Below are 24,609 nucleotides of genomic sequence, written 5' to 3'. Positions count from 1 at the left end.
ATGCGATACAAGAGAATCTCGAGAAACATAACAGGAACAAAAGAAAAGCAAAGTGATCAGGCATATGTGCTAGAGCCACCCTTGCCACCTTTTGGCCTTTGCTTCCTTCTTTTTTCAAGCCGTGCAAAGATACCGTGTCCATTGATATGAATTAAAGGCTAATATTATTAAGAACTCTGATCAAAAATCAGAAAAGGAAAAAGATAGAGCTTTCATTTACGAATATGTATCTGCATGAAGACAGGAGTGGGGGTAGTTTGCTAGCTTCCATGGATGTCCAATCCATAGGTAGGATTTATTCTACCATTTATTCATTAGGTATAATTAGGGTGGCTCAAATTATAACATACATTTCATGTTTATCAAGAAAATGTGAGAGGATGTTGCTAGCTTTATCTAGCTTAATTGGTAATCAAAGTCAGTACTTAAAAGTGTATGTGTGTGTGTGTGTTATATTGATAAACTGTATATTCTTTCTCAAGGCATTTGTCAAGAATTTGGAGGAAAAATCAAGAGAAGAAAGAAAGGTGTATTTATACCCTTTATTTTGCTTATTTACAAATTGGTCCCTAAGTATTTTAATGTCCTTAAATTGACCCCTTCATTCTTTTAACCAATTTTAATTGTTACATTAACTTTTTCATTGTTCAATTGTCTCCTTAATACCCCTTTAAAATAATTCTCATTGAAATTATATTTTTATTTATTATTTTATATATATAATTTTTTTTTACAGGGGTTTTACATTAATGCTTTTTTTGTCCCTCACTTTAAGACAAGTACAATTTCATCCTTTTTCTATCGATGATATTTTTTTATTTAACTCAAACCTAAAATAATGCAATTTCACATTTTATTGTCAACGATTTAACTTTGATATCTCAGCTCGACGTGCCTATCATGGTTTTTTTACTTTTAAAAAATATATTGTTTCGCACAAAAAAAATATTATGTACTTTATTGTCATGTAATTAAATGAAAAATAATATTTGGGATAAAAAAATTATTTAATCTGGTGACATGCATAACTTTCATCGCGTGTTTGTTTGGTTGACTCATGTTCACTCTGTTTTTTAATCAAATGTTTTTTTCATTGATTTTATCTTTCAATATTGAGTTGATTCGGGATTGAGCTTTCTAATTTGTTTTTCAAGATTATCCTCATGAGTTTACAGGTTAGCCCAAGTTAATCCAGGTAGATTAAACGTTTTTTTCACCTTTGTACTTAATCAAAATATCTTTCAATTCATGGTTAAAATCAATATTTTTTTTTTAAAGACATGTTATCAATCAATCAAATACCTGAACATTTTCTTTTATCCTCAAAAGAAAGCCCGCAGTGAAAATCTAAATCAAGTCATTATATACTACCTTATTGTTGAACAGATGAAATTAATTACTGAGAATTACAAGAAAAGGAACATGTGAATGTGACATGATGCTGGGTTCACCTTTTTTTTTTCTCTAGAGCCATACTTTGTTCTCACGCATGCACTTTTTTCCAGTGATTTGGGTTGATAACTAGCTAGAAATGTTTGTTTGTGGTCCAAAACATTCCTAGTTAAACCTAAGGTTCAGTAATTTTGACAAAAATTAACGAAACCTGCAAGGGTTGCGTGTAATAAAAATAGAGAGTGGCAAAACTTGGTAACTTGCCCTTGTTCCCCATGAAACACCTTGCACAAGAATCACTACCTGATATATAGTTCCCTCAGTGAAGACTCATAAATAGTTCTTACTTTTAATCAAGATTCCATACTTCATAAACCATTCTTTGCAATGGTTCTGATCTCTCAAGTGCTTGTTTCTTTCCTTTTCTGTCCACATCAAGACCGCCTTTCCACTTTTTTATATTTTTGGCCTCTTTACCCTACCTCTCCTAGCATAAAAGCCCAGACCCCTCTCGTTAGATTCTACAACCAAAGCTTCAAGCAAAAAAAAAACACCTGCTCCCTCTCCTCTCCAGCTTTAGCATCATCTTCTCTTCTCCTGTATATTTGGTTGCCTAAAATGACAGGAAAAAGGACCCAGATCAGCCCAATCGGAAGCCCCTTGTCTGAGAACATCTCAGAAAGCTCTTCCAAATTAGAGCAGGACCGATTCCTCCCCATCGCCAACGTAAGCCGGATCATGAAGAAATCCCTCCCAGCAAATGCAAAGATATCCAAAGAAGCCAAGGAAACTGTCCAAGAGTGTGTCTCTGAGTTCATAAGCTTCATCACAGGCGAAGCATCCGACAAGTGTCAACGAGAGAAGAGGAAGACTATAAACGGTGATGATCTTTTGTGGGCTATGAGCACACTAGGGTTTGAGAATTACGTTGGATCCTTGAAGGTTTATCTCAACAAGTATAGAGACACTGAGGGAGAGAAAAATTCTATGGCTAGACAAGAGGACCAGTTATCTCCCACTAACCATGGTTCTCTTGGTACTCATGAAACTATTAAAGTCAATGGTTCTCCTTCTCTATCAACTGGGATGGATCTTCAGAGTTTTAACGCCGGACTCTACTCACTCGGCACGGAAGTAACAGCCAAGAGCTATGGACAAAACACAAGGTTCCTTGGTTATCAGGAGAGTTCGATGGTTGGTGATTTCAACATGAATAAGATACGCGATCATGGAGACAGGAATGGCAATATAGCTATGGCTGGTCAGCTTCATCACGGGGTTGGCTGGTAGAGAGATGTTACATATATATATATACACACAATTATGTAAGCTTATTTCTTTCTTTGTTAAGTTAATTAACTATCTACATCTACATGTCCACATATATAAAGTTATTGCAGATTCTCTTGTGCTCTTAAAAGTATGAAGATCGTAGAGCTTCGAAGAATCTCCATGAAATCTTATGTCTGTTCATTCAATACATAATTCAATTACTACACTCTGTTTGTTTAGGACTGTATTATACTTGTGGTAGCACTTTTTTTTTTTTTGCAATCGATCAATATCATATACTGATATGTAAAAGATATTAGCCATATGCATGACGGCCTCTAAAAATTCATCAAATATCCAGTTTTATATGCAGACCATAAGGAATAAAAGAATTGATCTGAAGAACATAACCTCTTAGTATAGTACAGCAGTCTATTTCTAAACTCAAGCAATCACGCAAGCTAGAAACAGGTCGTAGGGACTGTGAAATCCGCACTACTTTCGTTTCTATAGCTTGTGAGATTAAAACTGCAGTAGTTTATCTTCTCAGCACTCCAAACATGAAACACCAGCCCATGAGTGAAGCTGAAGACCAGGATATAATGATTTTGCAGAGTCATGTGAACCACAGCAAGTGGTAGTGAGTTTAAAGGAGAGTGATAAAGTTAACGAGGTTAGTAACAATTCCAAATACAGCTGAGCTAGCAAGTCAGCCTCAAAGAGACAGCGATTGTGTAGGTGGGAATTGAGCCTCTAACCCCAAATGCTCAAGTCCAACGATATTTCATCAGGGATGACTACTAGCATCATCCTTAATTCCAAAATAAATCCAAAGAAGAGTCGAAGATCCAAGCTGAATTGGAAACGGGATTCTGGAAATGCCTAACCAAGAATCAATCAGGTTAAAGTCAAAATCCCGTTATTGATTGCTGGCGTTCTCATGACTAGTCTCAAAAACAGGTTCACTAGCCTCCTCATCATGGGTGCTTCCAAAACTGCTTCACTGTTTTAATTCATTTTGCTACCATTAGTGTCGTGGACTGGAGCTGTTTAACTTGAGAGCTAACAAGGGAAACACACAAATTGATGGTTACTGTGAATGTTTGAGATCAATTTGACTACCACAGAAAGTGGAGGACTGTATTGCTACCTTGACAAAAGGGCCAAATTCCCCACAGGGAGATTCCAGCTCGACGTAAACCCCAAACTAAGATCAATCAAGATTCTTCTCAAAATAAATTCATCTGGTATCAGTTCATTTCATCATTTTAAAATATTCCGATGGTGCACGATTTTTTATCTAGAAAAAAAAAATCACCTTCACGAAGTTTGCGCTCACCCCATACTATTCGGGCCAGGCCTGCATGTGAAGACTGCGTCGTCTTTTTTCTCCTGATTCCACCTCGAAAGTACTCGGCCCAGCATTATATAAAATTCTCACCTACTGGCAGTGGCGCATACCTTTTCACCATCGAATATTTTTCAAGTTCAATGACTCATGACTCAACACAGAGCCACACACAACCTTTTTTATACTTTCAACGAGAGATTCTCTTTTTTTGACCTTTGGCTATTCTAGCCAACAAGTTACTAATATTCATCTACCTTTATATTAATAACGGTGCAAGACACATAATTAACAGTCTTCATCAACATTTCCACCGATCACTATTATACAGTTCTTTACTTTTCAAGATGAGCTACCATAAACCAGATTTATAAATACATTGAATCATCAAAGGGATAACTTTTTTATATTGAATATTTTCAAATTTAATACATATTTTCTTTAAATTTTCTCGTGCATCTACTGACTTAAATATCAAAAAGTTTTTCATTTTATAAAAGACTTGTTTTGTTTTAGGATTCATGAAGCCCAAACATCAACCTCATAATCATACCCACACTTCGTGGCCCATGATTATAGCCCCTGAAAAACTTAATTTCTATGTGAAGTTTTTCATAACTTTAATAATGGCATCGCCTGTAAATATTAAATAAAAAGTCAATTCATTCCCTTTCACTACTTACTACAAATCTTTCATAGCTGACAAAACTCTAGGACAAAGAAGAGTAATTGATCTTCTTACCACAAGGACTCTGACTCCCTCAAATCTCCAACAACTCTTCCATTAGGTGCAAATTAATATTTAATGATGTTGTTGTAACTATGAAACTATATTTTTGCACTCTTCCTCCTAAATAATAACAAGCTCTCATGCATACACCACTAAGTATGTGAAGACAACTAATGAGATGGGGCAGAATGAATTGCAAATAAGTAATGCTCATACTCTTGCTCTTAAAATGAGTTGCATCAATCGCTCTCATATGGGATGCTCCAAACGAGGATTTAGTCACAATTGATCTTTATCTGAGTCTCACTCATTTACCCCTCATAGAAAAAATAAAATTATACATGACATAAAATTCATGACTTTACAAGCTCCTAAACATAGCCCCCATCAAGTAGGAGAATCTTCACTTTTTCAAAAAGTATTGCACACTCAACTCTCTAAATTGTCTCCTTAAAAGCCAGTGATGTAGGTAAAAGTTATAAAGATAGCAACAATATAAAAAATATAAGATTTGATGAACGAAAAGGGTTGCAAATGTGAACCATAAATTCATAGTTTTATTCTCTGAAATATAATTCTAGTAGTATTTGTCTTATTATAGGTTTATAAGACCTTTAAATAAGCCATAAAACCCTACATTTACTAGAAAATAAATAAGAATCTGAAAGCATAAAAAAAATTAACACAAAATCTAAATTAAAATAATAAATATGAAAAACTTAGAAAAATAACAAAATTAACTCAAACAACAACTTTTGGGCCTAATTTTGGGAGAACCAATGGTCCAATAAGAGATAAAGTCACTTTGGAAAGGGAAATTATATGTAGAATCACCTGGAAAATTTGAGTTCGGTCCAATGGTATCTTTTATTATTGCCATTTTAAGTCGTTATCCTAGTTTGGCACGACCAGACCTCCGTTGGGGTCTAAACCTATATCATTTATCCATAAAAACAACTGTTAGGCCATCCACAAAGTTGGTTGTGGCAAATCTCCACCCAATTATGGCAGATCCTCACTCAAATGCTTAGAACCTTTAGTTTTCATAAGTCCGGCTACATCATCCATCTTATACAACAATGAGGGACTTATAGACCCTCGATATCATATACAAAATATAAAAAGCATCATAGAGCTTGTCACACAAAACAACAATGTTATATACAAAGTTCTTCCATGGTTTAAAGCTTAGCTCTATCCTCTATTTTCATGATTTTAGCTTCAAAGTCATCTCTCATTTCAGCGCAAGCATTTCAACCAAAAAGAGTACCACTGAATTTTTTTCCATCACACAACAAAAAGATGAGAACACCTAAATCTATTTCCAAAGTTTCAACTATAAAATGTTTAAAATGGAAAGACTCCTGGAACCCATCACCACATAAGCTCTAATAAATAAAGTATATAATTATTCACTGTGAAAAAAGTTATCCACTCTCCTTGAAAAAAATCTTCTCAACATCTAACAAGCCATGAAAGATAATATTAGGGTGGAAGAAGTTAATATGACTAGATAAGATCAGTCTCGTTTCCATTCATAAAGAGAATCTCTCCAACATCACCAATCTTCAACTAGAGCATTTAAAAGGAGCATTAAGGGACACATTTGTGATTGCCTTAATTCCTCAAGCTCCTGACTATCGCTCTAGCCACCACATGGACTAAGGTGTTAGTTACTATTAAAGAGAAAAGATTTTTGCAATATCTTTCTCCCATGAAAAGTGATGTGAACACAAGGAACCCTAATAAGTTGTGTCGTTCTCACTATGACCATAGTCATAACATTAAGGAAGGTCACACCTTGAAAAAAAAAAAGATAAAAACAATGATCACCAAAAGTTACATTCACTAGTTCATGAAAAAAATAAGCATGACATGAGGGAAGTCTACACACATGATAATCTACCTGAGATCATATAATCTTCAAATTATCTCATAGGAATTTCTCCTCCATCTTTTAAACTTTTCAATAAAAGAAATAATTTTTCTCTATATCTTAAATTTTTCCAATAAAAATCTCCACGACAAGATTTTCATGTCTCCATGAAAATCTTCGTGATAAGATCTTCATATCTCTAAATGTGTTTTCAAATCTTTATATCCAAAAGAATCAGGGATCCTTCTCTAGTTCTCCAAGACCGCTTGTCTTCAAAAGAATCAAAGATCCTTTCATAGGTCTCCATGACCACTTGTCTCCAAAATGATTAAGGATCTTTCTCCAAAAACATTGAAAAACATTTACACAAAGATAAGTCTCATGGACCCACTTTGAAAGAAACAAAAATGAAAACATCCAAACACCTAACAACGTTAACATTCTCGTAGTCACAACAGGTAACATTTATATTTTAAATATTTTCTTCACCCACTTCAACTAGTTAAGCTTTTCAAACACATATGTTTAAAAAACTTAAGAGGCAATTGATGGTGCACGATATTTAAAAAAAATCAATTTCATGTCATTTGAGGTCAGCCTAAACGACATGATCATTTATCACCCCCGTGTTGATTAGGCCAAGCCCGCATAACATGGTTTTAACATTGTCTTGCTCCTTTTCTCCTGATTTGACCTTAAAAGTACTCAGCTCAACACCATGTAAAATTCTCAACTATTGGCGCACACCTTTTCTCCCATTTTTTCACCACACGACTGTCTAATATGCACACACCAAACATTTTTTTCAAGTTTTAATGACTCAAAATGTGGCGTCGCACATCACTCATACACAAACTTTTTTTTTCTTACAAGTTCTTTGCAAGCACAAACTTTGATGCAGGTTGGCACCTTATTTCTCAACCTATGGTTACTTCTATCCAACAAGTCATTGACATTAATCAACTTCTCCACCAATGACAGTGCAAGGCACTATAATTAATGAAAGGCACCAATGTTTTTGTCAATCAATTGTTGTGCAATTTTTCACATCCTGAGGTGAGTTGGTGTAACCCAAATCTATAAATATCTTGGGTCACCAGGTGAATAAGAAACAATTTTCTTGTATTGAACATTTTCAAATTCACTAAACATTTTAGCAAAAAAGCAATCACTCCCGGGAAATTCACATTCCAATTCAAATAGAAAAGCAAGGGCTAATCTTAGCTACCTAAATTTCATTCCTTTTGACATTCTCAAGTGAGTCATCCCTATATCCAATAATACATTCATCAACATACAAAAGAAAAAGATCCAGCCCATAATTGTGGCGACAATTCAATCTAGATAAAATATAAGCAAGCATTGTTGAATCTGCAACAAACAAAAAAAAAAAGCACAACAAATACAAAAGCAATAAACATAACCAAAAAACTTTATTTTTTATATATGACCTTTCCCACCGGACACGCTAATAGCAATCCACTTACCGGGCTTAAACAGCTGGTTCTCCACAATCACCTGATGAATCTGTTCCTCAAATACCTCAAAGAAACACTTCATACATATCTTTTTCTTCTTTAATAACCAGAAAATAAAAAGAAACCAAACTAATTTTACTATCGGTTCATGTTAGTTATCGCTAAAAAATACTAATTAAAAATAATATTTAATGGGGATGCATTATCTCTGGAATTTACCTGCTCTAGAATTTTAGGTCTCTTGAGTGCAGCTCTCCTTTGGTTATAGAGGCAACATAGGCAACCCCCAGCTTTCTTATGCTTTCCCTCCACAAAGTCGATAATAACAATTGCTACTGGCAACAAAATTTGAAACTTTTTTTATATAAAAAAAAAAGAGAGATAAAATTCAGAACTTCACTTAAGGAAATCAAAGGTGTTTTTGTTTTTGATGTAGTTTTGTGGTTGAGATTTGAAAACAAAAATTAAAAAAAAAATCAATTTTCATTAAGCAAGTAAAAGTGAGTTATAGTTAAAAATGTGTTAGAAGTTATCGTTAACTATAAAATTACCAAACAACAACATTAGTTTATTTATTCACTTGCATCATAAAACTTACATGATCAAAAATAACAACTTAATATATATATATTCTAATTTTTTATTCATCCATTAAATTTGTCGCAATGTCATCACATATATAATCCATACGTGAAGGTCTATGTGATGATTGTGTTTGATAATTTGGGACAACATTGAGTAATATATCTTGTAAAACAAAGTTAGAATGCCGATCATACTCATTAAACACTATATCTTTCTGAGACTTCCTTTTAATATAATTATGCAATGTTATTAATGCAACAACAAGATCTATTACGGGTGTGGTTACAAGGTAGCAAATCTGTTGTGAAGTATTCTGATGTAGGAACATGGTTAGGTCAGCTGAGAGTATTGTTATTCTTTTAGAAAAATGGTGGAAGAGCCCGGTAGGAACTTGAGAGAATGAAATGAGGACTGAGGAGAGAAATGCACAACCGAAGAGGTAATTTTGAGAGTGTAAAAATCAGCGGTCTGCACAATGAATATTTTTGTCAATAAACAGGGTTTATGGCTTTTAGATCTCTTAAAAAGCAGGTTTTTGTTGCTTTCTATTAGCTTGCGATGTAAACACAAAAGATGCCCAGATCCTACAATTTCAAAACTTGGTTTCAATGTTACCAAATAAGTGTTTATTGTGCTTGATCTTAAACACAGAAGCAACCACACAAACAAACATATTCTAAAATTAATATGATGATACTTATTTTATTTCAATTGAATCCTCTAAGTTTCAAAAATTCTCAATTCATGTTTATCAATTGATTTCAAAATTATACTCTTTTTTTAATTTTTTTAATAGAATGCCACATGGATGTACCATGAGTTACAATTAAATAAAAAGTAGTGAGTTAAAAAGTCCAAAAGGATATTTATATTATAGTATAGTTTGCCATATTTGGTGGAATGTGATGATATCATATACTTTTATTTGGTGTCTAACCTGGCCATGCTTGGGCTGCCATGAACCAGCTTGCTATGATTGTTCAACAAATCACACCATCTTACAACTATCCGACTTTTTTATCCATTTTCTTGGATCTGAAAGGCCTTTGTTGCAAAGAATTTTGGTGATTTTTCCGATTGAGTTGTTGTGATTAAGAATTTTTATATATTTTTCATCCTTCCCTGGTGTTTAATTTTTGCTTGGTAATTTTGAATTTATTGATAGCAGGCAGGCACATAAACCACTTCATAGCGTTGACTAAACAAGCAATTGATTATTCTATGAGCAGCAACTTAAATGGGAAATTAGAATACATAAACACAATTAGAAAGAAATTAAAATTATATGGTAAAATTGATCCTATCCTTTCAATCCATGTGGCATGCTATTAAAAAAAATAGATAGGATCCTATAGTTTGTATAATAGTTTTGAAACTCAGCCCGGCAGGTCGATCCGGGACTGGAATTGAGCCGAGTTGAAGAAAAAATAGGAAAAGTCATGACCTGGTTGACCCGGCAAAACCCGGTTGCAACCCGTTGACTTTTGTTTTTTTTTTTTACTAAAACAACGTCGTTCTGATTTTTTTTAAAATAGAAATTGACCCGAGCAACTCAATGACCCGGTTAAAATCCGGAACCGGAACCTTAGACTGAGCCGGTTTAAAAACTATGGTTTGTGTAGTCAATAATCAGGAGACAACGTTAGCAAGTAAAGCATAATTGAACATATAATACCGTATTACCATGATAAAAACTAAATTAATAGAGATTAACTTTGATTTTCTCCTGCATTAAATATTTACCGTTAAGGCCAGGACAGAGGCGTTCTGCAATGTGACATGCCACCCATGGAGCTATTTGATAACATGTTTAAAATTACGTTTTTTAAAAAAACAATTATTTAAAATTAATTTTTTTATATTTTTTATCATTTTAATATGAGGATATTAAAAAATAATTTTTAAAAAATAAAAAAATATAATTTTAAATTAAAAATATTTTAAAAAATAATAATGGATACACTTTTAAACGCACACTAAAATAATAACTGCATTTAAATTATAACAATAGCTAAAAGGGCTCAGTCTTTTACTGTGGACTGCACAGTGCAGTCCACAGTAAAAGATGAGCTGTTTTTTTTTTTTCTTTTTCTTTTTCTTTTTTTTTTTTTTTGTCTTCTTCTTCTTTTTTTTTCTTTTTTTAATTTTTTCCCCATTTTTTTCTGTTTTTTTTTTTGGTTTTCTATTGCCTTTATGGGTTTTTTTTTGCTTTTTTCTTTGTGTATTTTTCTTTTAATGAAATTTTTTTTTTAATTTAGTTTGTTAATGTTAATTTTTTTATTTAGTTATCAAATTTTCATAACACGAATCCCGGGTTTGACGGGTTAACCTGATTTGACGAGTTAACCCAAATTTTTTTTCTTTTCTTTTTAATTAATTGTAACATATACTAAAACGGATCAGTGTTTTACTGTGGACTGCACAGTGCAGTCCACAGTAAAACACTGATCCGTTTTTTTTTTTTTAAGTTGTCTTATTTTTTTAGCTGTTTTTTATGCCTTTTGGGATTTTTTTTGGCTTCTTTCTTTATTTTTTTTCTTCTAACAAAAGTTTTTTGTTTAATTTGGTTTATTAATATTAAATTTTTTTTATTTAGTTATCAGACTTTCATGACACGTTTTCCGGATTTAACGGGTTAACCTGATTTGAGAAGTTAACCCAGAAATATATTTTTTTTGCTTTTTTTCTTTTTCATTAATTTTTTTCATTTAGTTTAGTTTGTTAATGTTAAATTTTTTTCTATTTAGTTATCAGACTTTCATGACACATATCTCGAGTTTCACGGGTTAACCTGGTTTCACGGGTGAACCCAGTTAATTCTGGGTTGACCCGTTAATTTTTTTTTGTTTTTTATTTCATAATTTTTTTTTGATTAATTTAGTTTGTTAATGTTAAATTTTTTTATTTAGTTATCAGACTTTCATGACACAGATCCTAGGTTTAACGGGTTAATATGGTTTGACGAGTTAACCCGAATTTTTTTTAATTTTTTTTGATTAATTTTTTTCGTTTAGTTTAGTTTGTTAATGTTCACTTTTTTTTATTTAGTTACCAGACATTCATGACACGGATCCCGGGTTTAACGGGTTAACCTGGTTTGACGAGTTAACCTGAAATTTTTTTTTTTGCTTTTTTTTTCTTTTTAATTATTTTTTTTCGTTTAGTTTAGTTTGTTAATGTTAAATTTCTTTCTATTTAGTTTTTTTTTCTTCTTAGAGGTTTTTTTTCTTTTATTTTTTATTTTTAATTAATTTTATTTAATTAATTTAGTTTATTAATATTAAAGTTTTTTCTAAGTAGTTCTCCGCTGATGCCTTTAGTTTTTCTTTTTATTTTTTTGTTGTTTTTATGCATTTGACTGTGGACTGCACAGTGCAGTCCACAGTGAAAAGGCTCATCCTTTTGTTTTTTTTTCTTTTTAATATTATTTTGTTTAATTTAAATTGTTAATGTTAATTTTTTTTCTATTTAGTTATCAAACTTTCATGACAAGGATTCCGGGTTTGACAGGTTAACCTGGTTTGACGAGTTAACCCAGTTAATTCTGGGTTAACCCATTAGTTTGTTTTTTTTCCTTTTTAATTATCAAACTTTCACGATGCGAATTCAAGGTATGACGGGTTAACCCAGTTAATTCATATTTTTTTTCTTTTTCTTCATTAGTTTTTATTTTCCTGTTGGTTTTTTTTCTTTGTTTTTTTTTTAACTAATCTATTTAATTATCACACATTTATGACACGACCTTGCAGCTAGACCCACATCCAATGCTATTGGGTCTGGTATTGCAGTCAAACCCACTTAAATTTAGGTCATGCAAGTTTAATGTTATTATTAATATTATAAATATTACTCTTGGATTAGGCGTTGCAACTAAACCTAAGACTCTTGGGTATAATTTTGCAAAAAAACCTAATACTTTTAGATCTTAACTTTTTATTAAATGTAAAAAATAATTGACCCGCAACATCACGCGGGGCATGTAACCAGTGCAACACGAAAATTAATCAGAACAAAAGTAAAAGTACAGGTACTAAACTTAATTATCACAAGTACTAAACAGTACAGACTGACAGTCCAAGCGATAAAAAAAAACATCCTTGGACGTAGCTTCACAGTCCTCTCTCTGGTAATAATTTTGAGATTTTTAAAAGAAGCGGTCGTTGAGGCCTCTTCTTCTCTTCCATGGACACCGATCCATCTCCTTCTCCTTCTCTGACGATCCAAGAACCAACCCCCACTGATCATTCAAATCCAGCGGTGGAGAATGATTATAACCTTAAACCCACATACACAAAGAAGAAGAAAAGAATCTTTAAAGACACAACCATAAAGCCGCCGCCGCCTTCGTCATCTTCTTCTTCCTCTGTTACTGCCTCTATGAATAGAAGTTCGCACGTAGCATACAAACGACGAAGCCCCAAGGTGGTTTTTGCTCCGCTTAGGCACAGGGGCGGTGTAGGGGATGGTAATGTGGAGGCTATTGCATTACATCTTGGGATGTCTTTTGCTGCTGTTGTTGCTCAGGTTTCTTCAATTTTCTGTTTTGCAAGCAATGAGATTGAAATTAGTGGTTTTGGTTCATAAAGTTTGGTTCTTTTTGGTGTCTGTTTACTTTCTTAAGGTGATATGCTTGCGTTGGGAAATTTTAGGGTTTCCCTTTTTTTTGGTTATATGTTATTCAAATTTGTATGCTATTGGTTCTTGCTTTTCTAGGTTAAATATGTTGATTTGTTGGAATTGAGATAGATGGTTTTGGAATGCTATGGAGATTGTTGGTAGATTTTCTTATGTTGTGGAGTGTTTAGCTCTCTGAATGCACTTTGAGTTTATGTATTGACTTAGATATGCAGCCACGGAACTCCAACATGGGTTACAAACTTTTGGAAGTTAGCCTTTGATTAACTATATTTTTCACGAAATTCAGTGATTGACTTGAATAATGTTCTGTAAGCTGGTATTACAATGATTAAGGGTTTGGTCTGTGAATAAAAGGTTTCTAAGCAACTGTATCAAAAATGTATGGATTTAATGTACAATTGAAGGTCATTAAGATAAATGCAAATTTCTTAGAGACAGATATCCACCTTTTATCCATTGTTTTGGTGCTAGGGGAAAGCAGTAGGGGATAGAGACAGACCTTTCATGCTGTTATTAATGTGGATGTTCTATTGCTATTTGCGTACCGCATGGCTTGCAGTTAGTTACATGCTTTTACTTGTATGTGCGCATATTGTTAGTTGCATGTTTCTTATTTTGCTTACATAAATCTGTTCAAATCTATTAGTCTCTTATGGCTTACTTTGATTTGTGCGTTGATATGTATCTAATTAGTGTATCCAAAGCAGTGTCCAGTATTTTATTCAACACTATGCTTGCAGTCTAATATCATTTGGTGGTTGAATTAATTTTGATATTAGGTTTACAATTTACAGTTACTCATGCAATGAAAAGTTTCATCCTCGTGGGATGTATGTTCGTGGCGTCAGTTGTTTTCTTTTAATTTGTATTACTTGGTGAATCAAAAGGTGAACTGGACTCTGCCTTCTCTTAAATATACAGAATAGATTGGTGATTGGTTATGAAGTTAACCTTTAACATCTTCAGAGCTGTTTGTTTGAACCTGAGATCTTGACATTTTGTATTGAGTCCTGACTGCTATTTTTATCAATAGTCTTTCGTTTTTGTAAAATGAAAACATTAGAAAAAAATTAATTCCATATGTCTTCCTTTTTAAGGTTTTGTTTTCACTTTCTAATTGTCATATGTATACTATTAGCTTTTTATCCCTTTGGTTTCATTCAGGAATGTTCTGTGAGATTTCTGATCTTTCTAATGAAATGACTTGCCTTATGAAAAATCTCATTAAAAACATGCCGATGGCTTTTTCACAGTAATGGTGCATGGTCTAAAGCATCTTTATCATTTACCCCTTTTTTTAATGATTAGTATTTGTCAGTTGATATTGTTCATTTGTTGCTTTTTTTTTATTGTAGGTTCTGGAGAGGAAAGATGCAGCAGGTGAAAGATTGTCTGTTGATCATCTTTCAATGGTAAATTTTTTGCCTCTTTCAAGACTAACATGGATTTTATATTCGCCTCTCAGAAATAGATCTTTGAAGTCACTATTATGGTTTGACATCCCTTCTGCCGTACATTTTTTTATTCTGCATATGGAAGAACATGTTAGTTTTGTCACTCAAATGGACTGTTTGTTAAACAGTTCATACTTAGATAACAATGCAATCAGATGCCCATCTAGTAAATTTTTCACTGCAGCTCAGTAAAATCACATGAATTAGACAAATTTGCCTTTGCATGCTTCTTCTTTGTTTTGGAGTCTGTTTGTTCTAATTTTATTGATGTTTGGAATGTTGGGAAAACCGAACTTAATGTGTCTACTTTCATGCAGATCTGCACTTCAGCTGTCAGAGAATCTTTAGCCAGTGTAAGCCAGACCTTAACTGCTCACTTATCCATTGACTCTGGTTTTACAAGTCAAGTTCCTTCATGTACTTATCAACATCAGGCAGGCCACAAAATGCTGACCTTACACCCTATGTGCAACAGGTCTTTGGTGACAAATTTGATTTCTTTGCAAGAAATTTTCAGAATTCATTTGGGAGCACATTGAGTACTCTTAGATTGATAGATGAATCCTCTATCAACAAGAGACCACCTGCCTTAATCCACCAGAACCTAGATATTTCTGCTCCAGACAGGACTCCCAATAATAGTGTTGGCTGTGCCAGTAGCACCGGTATCAAAGATTGTGACTCAGAAACAGACTTGCCCGCTACTTTGACTGGGGATCAAATACATATACTTGAAAAGGTAGAAGAGAACATATCCGTGGGTTGCTTGGGGCAAGAACTTGCCCTTCACAGACAAACCAACCAACTAGCCTGTGCTCCTAGCTCATACCCTGTAATTAACATGTTTAGCACTATTGAGAGATCCGTTGTCGAGCAAGCCCGTTCTAATGACCTGAAGGAAATAGAGATTGGTCTTGCAATGAAAAAATTGAAGTTGGAAGAGGAGTTGTTGAATCTCACCTCAGAATCAAATTATCTGGGGAGATCAAAATTAGTAATGGGCATGTCAAAGGCATCCTTTGAAGTTGACAAGTTCAAGACTCAATTAGAAGACACAAGGCATGCTGAGCTGCATAGAAAGTGCACGGACTGTCTTGTTGCTGGTTTGATCATCATGTCTGCCTCGCTATCATACAGTGCATATGTTTATTCATACAAAAGGATCAAAGAAGCTACTGAATCCTGCTCTCTTTTGCACAAGGCAAGGACCATGTCTTCTTGCTAATGTCATTTGATTTAGTTTCGTGAGATGCTGTAACCATCATTTTTGTTGGTATGGTGGTCTGGCTACATGCTCTTCTTCTAGTACTAGGTACTAGCGAAGGTGCGTCCCCAAGCAACAACAGAGACTACAGAGAGGCTATTAAAAGAGGAGTTTTAAATAAAACTATAAAATCAGGAGCATATTAGCTCGGGCCTTGAGGTAGATGGTGAAGGTAAGGACTTGGGAGTTGCTTGGGCAGGCTTTATAGTCAAATCATTCCATAATGTTTGAAACTTGATGAGCAGAATGGAAATTGTGACCAAATTCCCTTTTTCAAACTTAAACATGATTTAGCAATCTCGATCTAAAACAGAGCCCTAACAATGAGCAGAATGGAGAATTTTTTTATCTGTCTTGTGTTTTGAACTCTTTCCAGTTTTATAATATTGGGTCTATAGATTAAACAATTTCTATTCCATTATTTTTTACTATATTTGCTATATATTCTTCTGCCTTGCTTACAATCATACCAGATGTCTGGGAAATATTTTTATGTTTCTGGTTATCTGTCTCAGGAGTCCAAATTCGGGTGGTCCGTCAAGCCTTTTTCATCCTTTAATTCCTGGCTACAGGTACTCATGTGTCAAGTTCAAGTTGTGAGCCAAATGGCATTTGGCATCCTAATTATCCTTGCAGTTGCTTTTTTGCTTGTTCAACGCTCCTCATCTCAACACCGGACAATGCCAGTCACTTTCATTCTGCTGCTGTTGGGAGCTGTCTGTGGTTTTACTGGCAAACTTTGTGTTGATACACTGGGAGGGAGTGGATCGCTCTGGCTTCTGTACTGGGAAGCTTTATGCGCGCTGCAGTTCTTCTCAAATGTATGTCCATCGACTTTGTTCTGTCTGCTTCATGGGCCCGTCACCGTCACGGCCATCGCCCGAGGGACAAAACCTACCACAATATGTCCATATTGGCTCCGGCGATCACTTTTCTACACTACTTCCCTCCTGCTTCTACCATTGTGCTGTGGTCTCTTGCCATTTGCTGGCCCTGGTGAATGGGCAGATCATTTTTTATCTGGTAAAACGGATGATTGAACCAAGAGTTAGAAGCCAAGGAAAGCTCCCCTACATATTCGCAACTGATCAAGCTTCCGTCTTTCTGTATGTAATTTACCTGCACTGTATGCCAAGCTGCCCAAGAGTTATGTTTGTGCTGAAAATAAATAAGGTGGGCTGCTGTGTGAACTGACATGTTACTTTATCCACCAATGTACCTCAAACAACCTGGAAAATTTAGAACTGATTACGAAAATAAGAGCTACAAGGGCATCCAGTCATTTATTATAAATTCGTTCATTTATTGTAATGTTGAGATGCTTTAACTCGTTGTTTTGGGACTAAAACTTCTGGTCATAAAACCTAATATGTGGATGAAATGGACGGGAAACCAAAGAGAAATCCAAGCGACAAGTGGATTTCACTGCCGGCCGATACCTAGAAAATGTGAATAACCTCAACAATGTATCTTACAAATGCCTGCTAAAGTAAAAATGTGCGCCTGACTGACTCTCAAAAAGTTTGAAACTGCAAAGTTTGTATCTCCTGTGACACCTAGAATGATAAAGTGAAACTGTGGCACCAGAGGCATGCCTCCTCCCAGCTTCATGGTAAGCAAAACCTTTAAATTTGAATCTTTGCAGCCAAAGCAGGCTTCAAGCAACTGTCATCCCTGTCCTAGATGTATCCACTCACAGAACCTCATGAGCCTTCCCATAGTACCTGTTTATAAATGACGCCTGCAAGGGAAAATCAGCAAACATCACAAGGAATTCAGAAATTCACTTCATGGAAAAAGGAAAGTGCAAGGTCTGAATATTCTACTAATACTTCATGGTCTATACCCTCTTTGACCAGGGAAAATCTACTAATACTTGGAAATCGAGTGAATTAAGGAAACAAATCTAGATGTTCCCTTGAGAAGGTAATCATAAAGGTTGCAAACTGTCTGAACCACAATCAGATTTTTTTTTCTTCTCTCTCAGTAATTCAAAGCATAATACCAAGGAGTCAAGGCAGGGCATCATATGCTGTACACTGGAAGAACATAAAGGAGGTCAAAACTGCCAACCTCTCTCCAGGTGCTACTGCAATTAGATTTCCTATTCTTAAGAAAAATTAATAGTAACTATAAACAAACTCTATTAATCAAAAGCTGCTTTCACAAAATGATGTCCTTGTGGATACTGTAACACTCTACCTTCACTTTTGATATGTCAGGTGTATCAGGCGTTTGCACAGGATAGAACTTGTAGAACCTCAGATTTTCTATCGCTCTTCTAGTTTCCTCACTCATTTCTTCCAGGGCCTTTCTCCTGGCTTCCCTAGCCTGCACCAAAGGAAACTTGTTACAAAGCAGCTAAAGACCTCCCACTTGCACTTGCAAACCAAACAGAACCAAACAAGTTACCTCTCTATTAGCTTTCTTCGCTTCTCGAACTTTCTCCTTGACAAATTCCTAAGAAACAAAGATACAAGGTTCAATTATTAACAAAAATAGGATGAAACAATGAAATATTTGAATATATTTCATAAAATTCACCTTAAAGGCATCCTTTTGATCTTCAGATAATTCCTCCTCCTGGATCAGCTTATCAATGAACTCCTGCAGGTTAATAGATAGATCTTAATACAAACTAGTTGTTCTTTCTTTACATGGGTAGGGAGGTGGTTCAGGGAAGAATTTTGTCAGAGTTGAGAAATGATAGGACAAATATATTCCCCAAGAACTCCTGGCAGCAAATATCAAGGCAAGGTTTGTACTTATCAGGTGAGGAGAGTTCAGGAATATGTTACTAGGCATACACCATTTCCACATAATTCCTTCAAACATGCAGGAGACAATCCAATTCTACAAACTGAAATGGTAGATTTACAAGATGACTACCGTAGCCATACGTTCAAACCAATTCTTCCATAAGGCCAAATGTCATAGTGGTTATCAAGCATTCAAAAGAATGAAGGAATGAATAAAGCAACTTCATGAAAAACCATCCAAGTTAAACCAAGACAAGTATCAGAAATAAAAATCATACCTGAAGTTCATCTAATTCCCAATCAAATTCACAGAAAATCTGCAATTACCAATGCTAAAAGGTCAATTTGCAGAATCATATATCAGTGCTACACTTATCATAGCAACTAAACTAAGCATGACAGTTTGCTTAACTGACAATATAAACTATAATTTCTAAATGAATCTCAACTCAAGCTATCTGCAACATCCAAAGGTTTTGGTTTCCATCAATTCACTTCTTTTACATGCTATTCACTTACCGGCTTTGGTTCTGATGGGAAAATTATTTGAACCTCAGTGCTCTGCTCAAGCTCATCTTCTTGAAGAGGGTTGTAGAAATCTGTCAAAAAAGGAAGCATTTCAGAGGAATAGAACAGTCCCCCATACATTGGCAATAAGAGATGACAGAACGCTAAAAGCTGATACAGGAGCTGTACTATCCTATGCTCTGATTAGTCAAACAAGCAACCAAACATGGTTCAGCAAAATTTACATGTTGTGGTCCACAAACTTTTGGTGCTCGTCAGAACTTAAAGGGCACTTTTTTCCATTCTTTTCACAACACTATTTTAGTACAATGAAGTTCGTGTGAAATACAGCAATCTAAACATCATAAAATTTCCTCAAAACTCACAAGGTAAGCAGTACTCGTATTTCTTGATCCGATCAATCTTCAAATGTTTCAAAGCAGCCCTGCAAGCAATCCATATGCATAAGCAACAGGAATAGGAATAGGCACATGCAAAGATACACACACATCATAGTATCTGAAAATTTCAATGAAACACTACAAACCTCAATAGTGCTCATAAAAATCGTATGCTCGTGTGTATTCAACATCAGATGATTAACGAATCAGAGAAAAAAAGAGATTTACTAAAGTGAAAATGTTAAAAATAGAATCTGCTGAAGGAAGATCTAATTGCAAGTTTTCATGTCTATTGCAATAACATGCTTGCTGTAAATTTTCTAACAGATCTATGAACATAACAGTGTTGAACCTTCCTCTTGCTTCTATTTTGTTCAAATTCAATCCCTGATGTGTCATTATGTGTCATTATTTTGTTCAATAGATATTGAACAGAATGCCATCCAATTGCTATATTAGAAGGTGCATATAACCAAGGAAAAATGAGAAATTAGAAACCAGAATATAGCAAAAGGATAAGTTATTTCTGTTAAATGAATAATATGATAATAGTTCTCAAAAGCAGAAACATAGAACTGGATTATCCAACAAAAAAAAAGTACCAAATCAGTTGTCCACAAATGCCCGTAAGAAATTTGAATACAATGTAGGATTGTAGTATATATTTAGTGAAAATGGGAAGCAATAAAGAAATTGAAGAGCAGTCTGTCCTGGCAACTAAGAATCTGCATGCAAAAACCAATGGATAACTAAGAATCTACATACAAAAACCAACTTCCTATCAGAACAGTGCTCCATACATATAGCTCAAGGAACTTTAAAATGCAGATAAAAATATAAATAAATAAATAGTCAGGAAGATTGAGAGGGGGGGTTAAGTAATAACCATAGAGAAAGATACAACCTCATACAAAATACTAGATATTATATGATATCTATAAATATAAATAAAAAAATAGACAGGAAGATTGAGAGGGGGGAGAGGTACCTTCTCTGAGTGCAACTCAAAATAAAAATCTGATGTCTCAGTCTATCAACTCGGCTTTCTCTGGAGAAGGATTTAAGTTACAAAGAGACATTGAACAAAAAATGCAACTTAAGAGATTATTTGAGAAGAGAGAGACTCCATGAAATCAATTAGAAATCTACTTTGGAATACCTGTCTTCCAGAGGTATATAAGGAACCCAGTCCATTTTCATTTGCTTCATGGGAATTATTTCTTCAACCTCCCTCTGAACTGACTTAATTCCAATCTTATTAGAAGGAGGGAAAGGAGATACAACCTGTAAAATAAAATGTTTAACAAAGAGAAATGCAGCAAAAAGAAATGACATACTTCCACTAATTCAAAGGATTTTTTTTCAGGAAAAAATAAAAAGACTAGAGGCACTTGTCTTCACAACAACAACAATCAGCAACTGTAATTCTGAAATTAGAACAGATGAAGAAACATGTGATGAGGCAACTCTTAGGAAGAAAAAAAGTGGTGTTGGAAAAGTAACAATACTAGACACAAATGCTCAAGCTCTTCGTCTCTAGCCTTGAGAACCACACAAAGTGGATGTCTTCGTAATAAAACATAGGCCTTTTTAAGTTCATTTTATATGAGATTCGACTACGCGTAAAGGTGGGGACAATTGCAGAACCAGCATTCTCACTTCCCAACTTTGAAAAGAGAGTTCTATGATCCTGCTATTGCCATAAAGGAAAAATGAGAAATATAGTGTATGGGTTCTATGACCTTTCACTCCCACAATGTGCTTTAATGCAAGGAAGCACTTCTCGGACATCTATATCTAGGGTTTTTGAAACCTAAGATCCTTATCATACAAGGTTTAAGTAAGTGTAAAGGTGGGGATAATGTAAATGCCATAACCAGACGCAAAGTTAAACCTTGTACAAAATGGTGTGTTGCTTTTATCATGAATAAAAAACAAATTAAAAATATACGATGATAAGAAGCTTATAAAGTCCACTCCTCAACAAATTTCACAGATGAACACATGTACATTAGATTACATGCAAAAGCAACTGTTTCAGTAAACTTACCGCCACCACTGCAGGTATGTAGATTAATATGTTTTCATCCTTGAAAGGGACCAGTTGAGCTGAAGAAACACAAGAAACAAAGTAAGATTCACATGACAAATGAAAAGGACAGGACACAGGAAAACCAAGCAAAAACAATGCAATGTCCACCCATTTAGAGAAGCCTGTTTAGACTTTAGAAAAAATTTAGTGTTTCAAGTTAACAAGAAACTCACGCTCTGTACACCCGAAAAGGTAAACTGTCTTCCCATGTAGAACACCTCCTTCTTCAAATGCATTCTGACCAGTAAGAGTTGTAATTTCAGTTTACATACATACTAAGAATTATCTGCACCGCTACTCTACCAAAAAAATAACAAAAAAGAAAGGCATGGGTTATTTGATGACATCCACCTCTAGATTAGAGAAATTCCAGTTAAATCCGTAAACCTTGTCCAATTGATCCCACTGTAAACCAAAAAAAAAAAAAAGAACCATGAGCAACATAATTAATTCAGCCAACAAAGCAAAGAACAGAATAAAAAATCAAAACCTAACCTCTGTACCGACGGGGAATATTTGCTTCCATAAATCTTCCTGCATAAGAAAACAATTTCACAATGCTTGCTTTTGAGTTCCAACATAAAAACAACAGCGCACTCTCACAAATTCAACCAAACAAATTGCAAAATAGCCTTGCTATAAAAACACTACACAGTTTAAGAATTTTAACCTAACTGAGCCAGAATTCAAAAAAAAAAACTGAACTAACAAACTGCATCTATTGACCTTAAACTTAACACTAAACTTTTCCAGTCTTTTAATTAATTAATTACCAATGTAATTAACCTAAGAAAAAATCCGATTTTATTATTTTTTAAAAAACCTGTTAAGAAACAGAACAAGTTATCCATGAATTCTTCAACAAAAAAATAATTAATTAATTAATTGAAACAAAATAATGCGAGTGAGTGAAAGATTAGAGCACCAAGTTGCGCTGGTCCTCGAAGTATTCAGGTTCGGGTTCGGGTTTGGATGCCTTGACCCGCTTAGCTCTAGTAGGTGGCTTGGTCGATTCGGTGGTTTTGTGGTTGTCAGGAGCAGGAGCAGCAGCTTCTTCTTTCTGGCTTCTCTTTCTCTTGGCTCCTTTCCTCATTACTGATGGATTGATTTTCTAGAGAGAGAAAAATCAAGTTTTTTTAATTTAACGGATCGAAATCGATGGATCCGGATTCAAATTTTAGAGAGAGAAAGAAACAGAGAGGGTATCTTGGTATGGTTTTTTCAAAAGCGTTGAATTGACGCGGGGAGACAGATAGGGTTTTCTTTCAATTTTTGGGTTTTAACAAATCACTATTTTAAAGGATGGCGTACGGACAACGCCGGGCAGATGCGGTGAAAAAAATGGGAAAACAGGTGGCTTAAGTTTGAGTAGCATATCACCGGCTGTATTGCCCGCCCAGCTGCAAGGCACTTATGAAATATATTTTTATTTAATTATATTATAATAATAATAGATATTCCTAGACAAGATAATGAGTAGAATTGTTGAGAAAAAAAAATATTTTTTTGTCAAAATTGTCTTTTTCTATTCATTTGTTAGCATCATTGTTTATTGAATAAAAAGTAAATGTAATCAGAAAAAACAATATTCACAAAAAATTCCAATAATCTGAATTAAAAAGAAATAAATGTATATTAATTTTAAACAGTAGGAGCTACAGCCACAGGCACGAAAGGACCATCTTAGTCATGAACCAATCTTCATTAATTAATTTTTAACAATTCCTGGGATATCCTGCAATACAAATCTATAAATTATATTATAAGTATTACAAATTATAATTATATAAAAAAAAAAAACTAAATCTCATCAGTGTAAAATGGAACTTGGAGGCACAAACAGAGTAAAATGTTTAGAAAATCAAAGAAATCACTTACCAGTTGTTGAAAGAATATAAAAAATTCTTGACCCGGTAGTAGTGAGAGGTTGGGATTAAGGGATTTGTTCTCATGTGGTTTCAGGTTTGAGCCATATGGTTGCTAATATAATGGCTACTGGAAACTTACATGGTCGTTAACTTTAGAACCTGTAAGATTATTCGAGGCACGAGCAAGCTAATCCGGACATCCATATTAATTAAAAAAAATAATTCAAAAGAAGGCAACTTCGGATATTAATCATGCAGGAAAAAAAAAACAAACCTTCAGCAGTGAACAAAAGATGGAATTCTTAACCATTTAGGTGGTGGTCCAGTGGTAAGAACTTGGAATCAAGAGGTTTGCTCCATCTGTTGCTTAGGTTCAAGTTATGTGGTTGCTCATATGATGGCCACTAAATGCTTACATGGTCGTTAACTTCAGGGCCCGTGGGATTAGTCGAGGTGCGCGCAAGCTAGCCCAGACACCCACGTTAAACTAAAAAAAGATGAAATTCTTATATATGAGAAGAAAATGAGAAAACATATGCTAATTTCAGTAGCGGTTGTTTTTTAAAATATTTTTTATTTAAAAATATATTAAAATAATATTTTTTATTTAATTTATTTAAGCAAATTTAAATAGCAGTCGGCAATTGAAACAACATCAAAAAATAAATTTCAACTGGTAACTTAGAAATATTCAAGCAAATTTACTGACAGCACATAATGACATATGTACAAGTAGCAGGATTCATGCAACAGCAAGAGAACATTATAATTATAAATTATATTATTAGTCTCATGAGTGTTTTACTATTTAAGTGTGTGCGCATCACATTTCACTTGTGGATTTTTAAAGTGATTTTTTTTTGTTATTTTGTTATTCATCCTTTTATTGTCTGTTTTGGTGTTTTTTCGGTTGATAATTTTAATTCTTTACATTTCCTTGATATA

General features: G+C 34.2%; 3 protein-coding genes across 3 annotated transcripts; 2 read left to right on the top strand and 1 right to left on the bottom strand.

The window, feature by feature from the left end:
- The first annotated feature begins 1,895 nt into the window (after positions 1-1,895).
- On the top strand, positions 1,896-2,903 carry LOC7457128 (nuclear transcription factor Y subunit B-3). The gene has a single exon (XM_024605334.2). It carries the CDS (start codon positions 2,011-2,013, stop codon positions 2,680-2,682), a length of 672 nt encoding a protein of 223 aa, XP_024461102.1. The 5' UTR covers positions 1,896-2,010; the 3' UTR covers positions 2,683-2,903.
- A 9,855-nt stretch (positions 2,904-12,758) lies between these two features.
- On the top strand, positions 12,759-17,330 carry LOC18100982 (protein CPR-5). The gene is made up of 5 exons (XM_006380405.3): positions 12,759-13,205; positions 14,675-14,731; positions 15,091-15,126; positions 15,249-15,974; positions 16,553-17,330. Exons 1-5 carry the CDS (start codon positions 12,864-12,866, stop codon positions 17,075-17,077), a joined length of 1,686 nt encoding a protein of 561 aa, XP_006380467.3. The 5' UTR covers positions 12,759-12,863; the 3' UTR covers positions 17,078-17,330.
- LOC7456954 (protein HEAT INTOLERANT 4) lies at positions 17,286-23,195 on the bottom strand. The gene is made up of 14 exons (XM_002310564.4): positions 22,722-23,195; positions 22,292-22,330; positions 22,148-22,201; positions 21,970-22,033; positions 21,755-21,813; positions 20,864-20,988; positions 20,693-20,752; positions 19,690-19,748; positions 19,316-19,395; positions 19,075-19,113; positions 18,582-18,644; positions 18,450-18,497; positions 18,240-18,368; positions 17,286-17,778 (listed from the first exon to the last, which is right to left on the bottom strand). Exons 1-14 carry the CDS (start codon positions 22,887-22,889, stop codon positions 17,731-17,733), a joined length of 1,035 nt encoding a protein of 344 aa, XP_002310600.2. The 5' UTR covers positions 22,890-23,195; the 3' UTR covers positions 17,286-17,730.
- Between the last annotated feature and the right edge of the window lie 1,414 nt (positions 23,196-24,609).

The sequence above is a fragment of the Populus trichocarpa genome, chromosome 7 (genome assembly GCF_000002775.5).
Source record: "Populus trichocarpa isolate Nisqually-1 chromosome 7, P.trichocarpa_v4.1, whole genome shotgun sequence".
Taxonomy (NCBI): domain Eukaryota; kingdom Viridiplantae; phylum Streptophyta; class Magnoliopsida; order Malpighiales; family Salicaceae; genus Populus; species Populus trichocarpa.
This window is presented reverse-complemented; position numbering and strand designations above follow the sequence as displayed.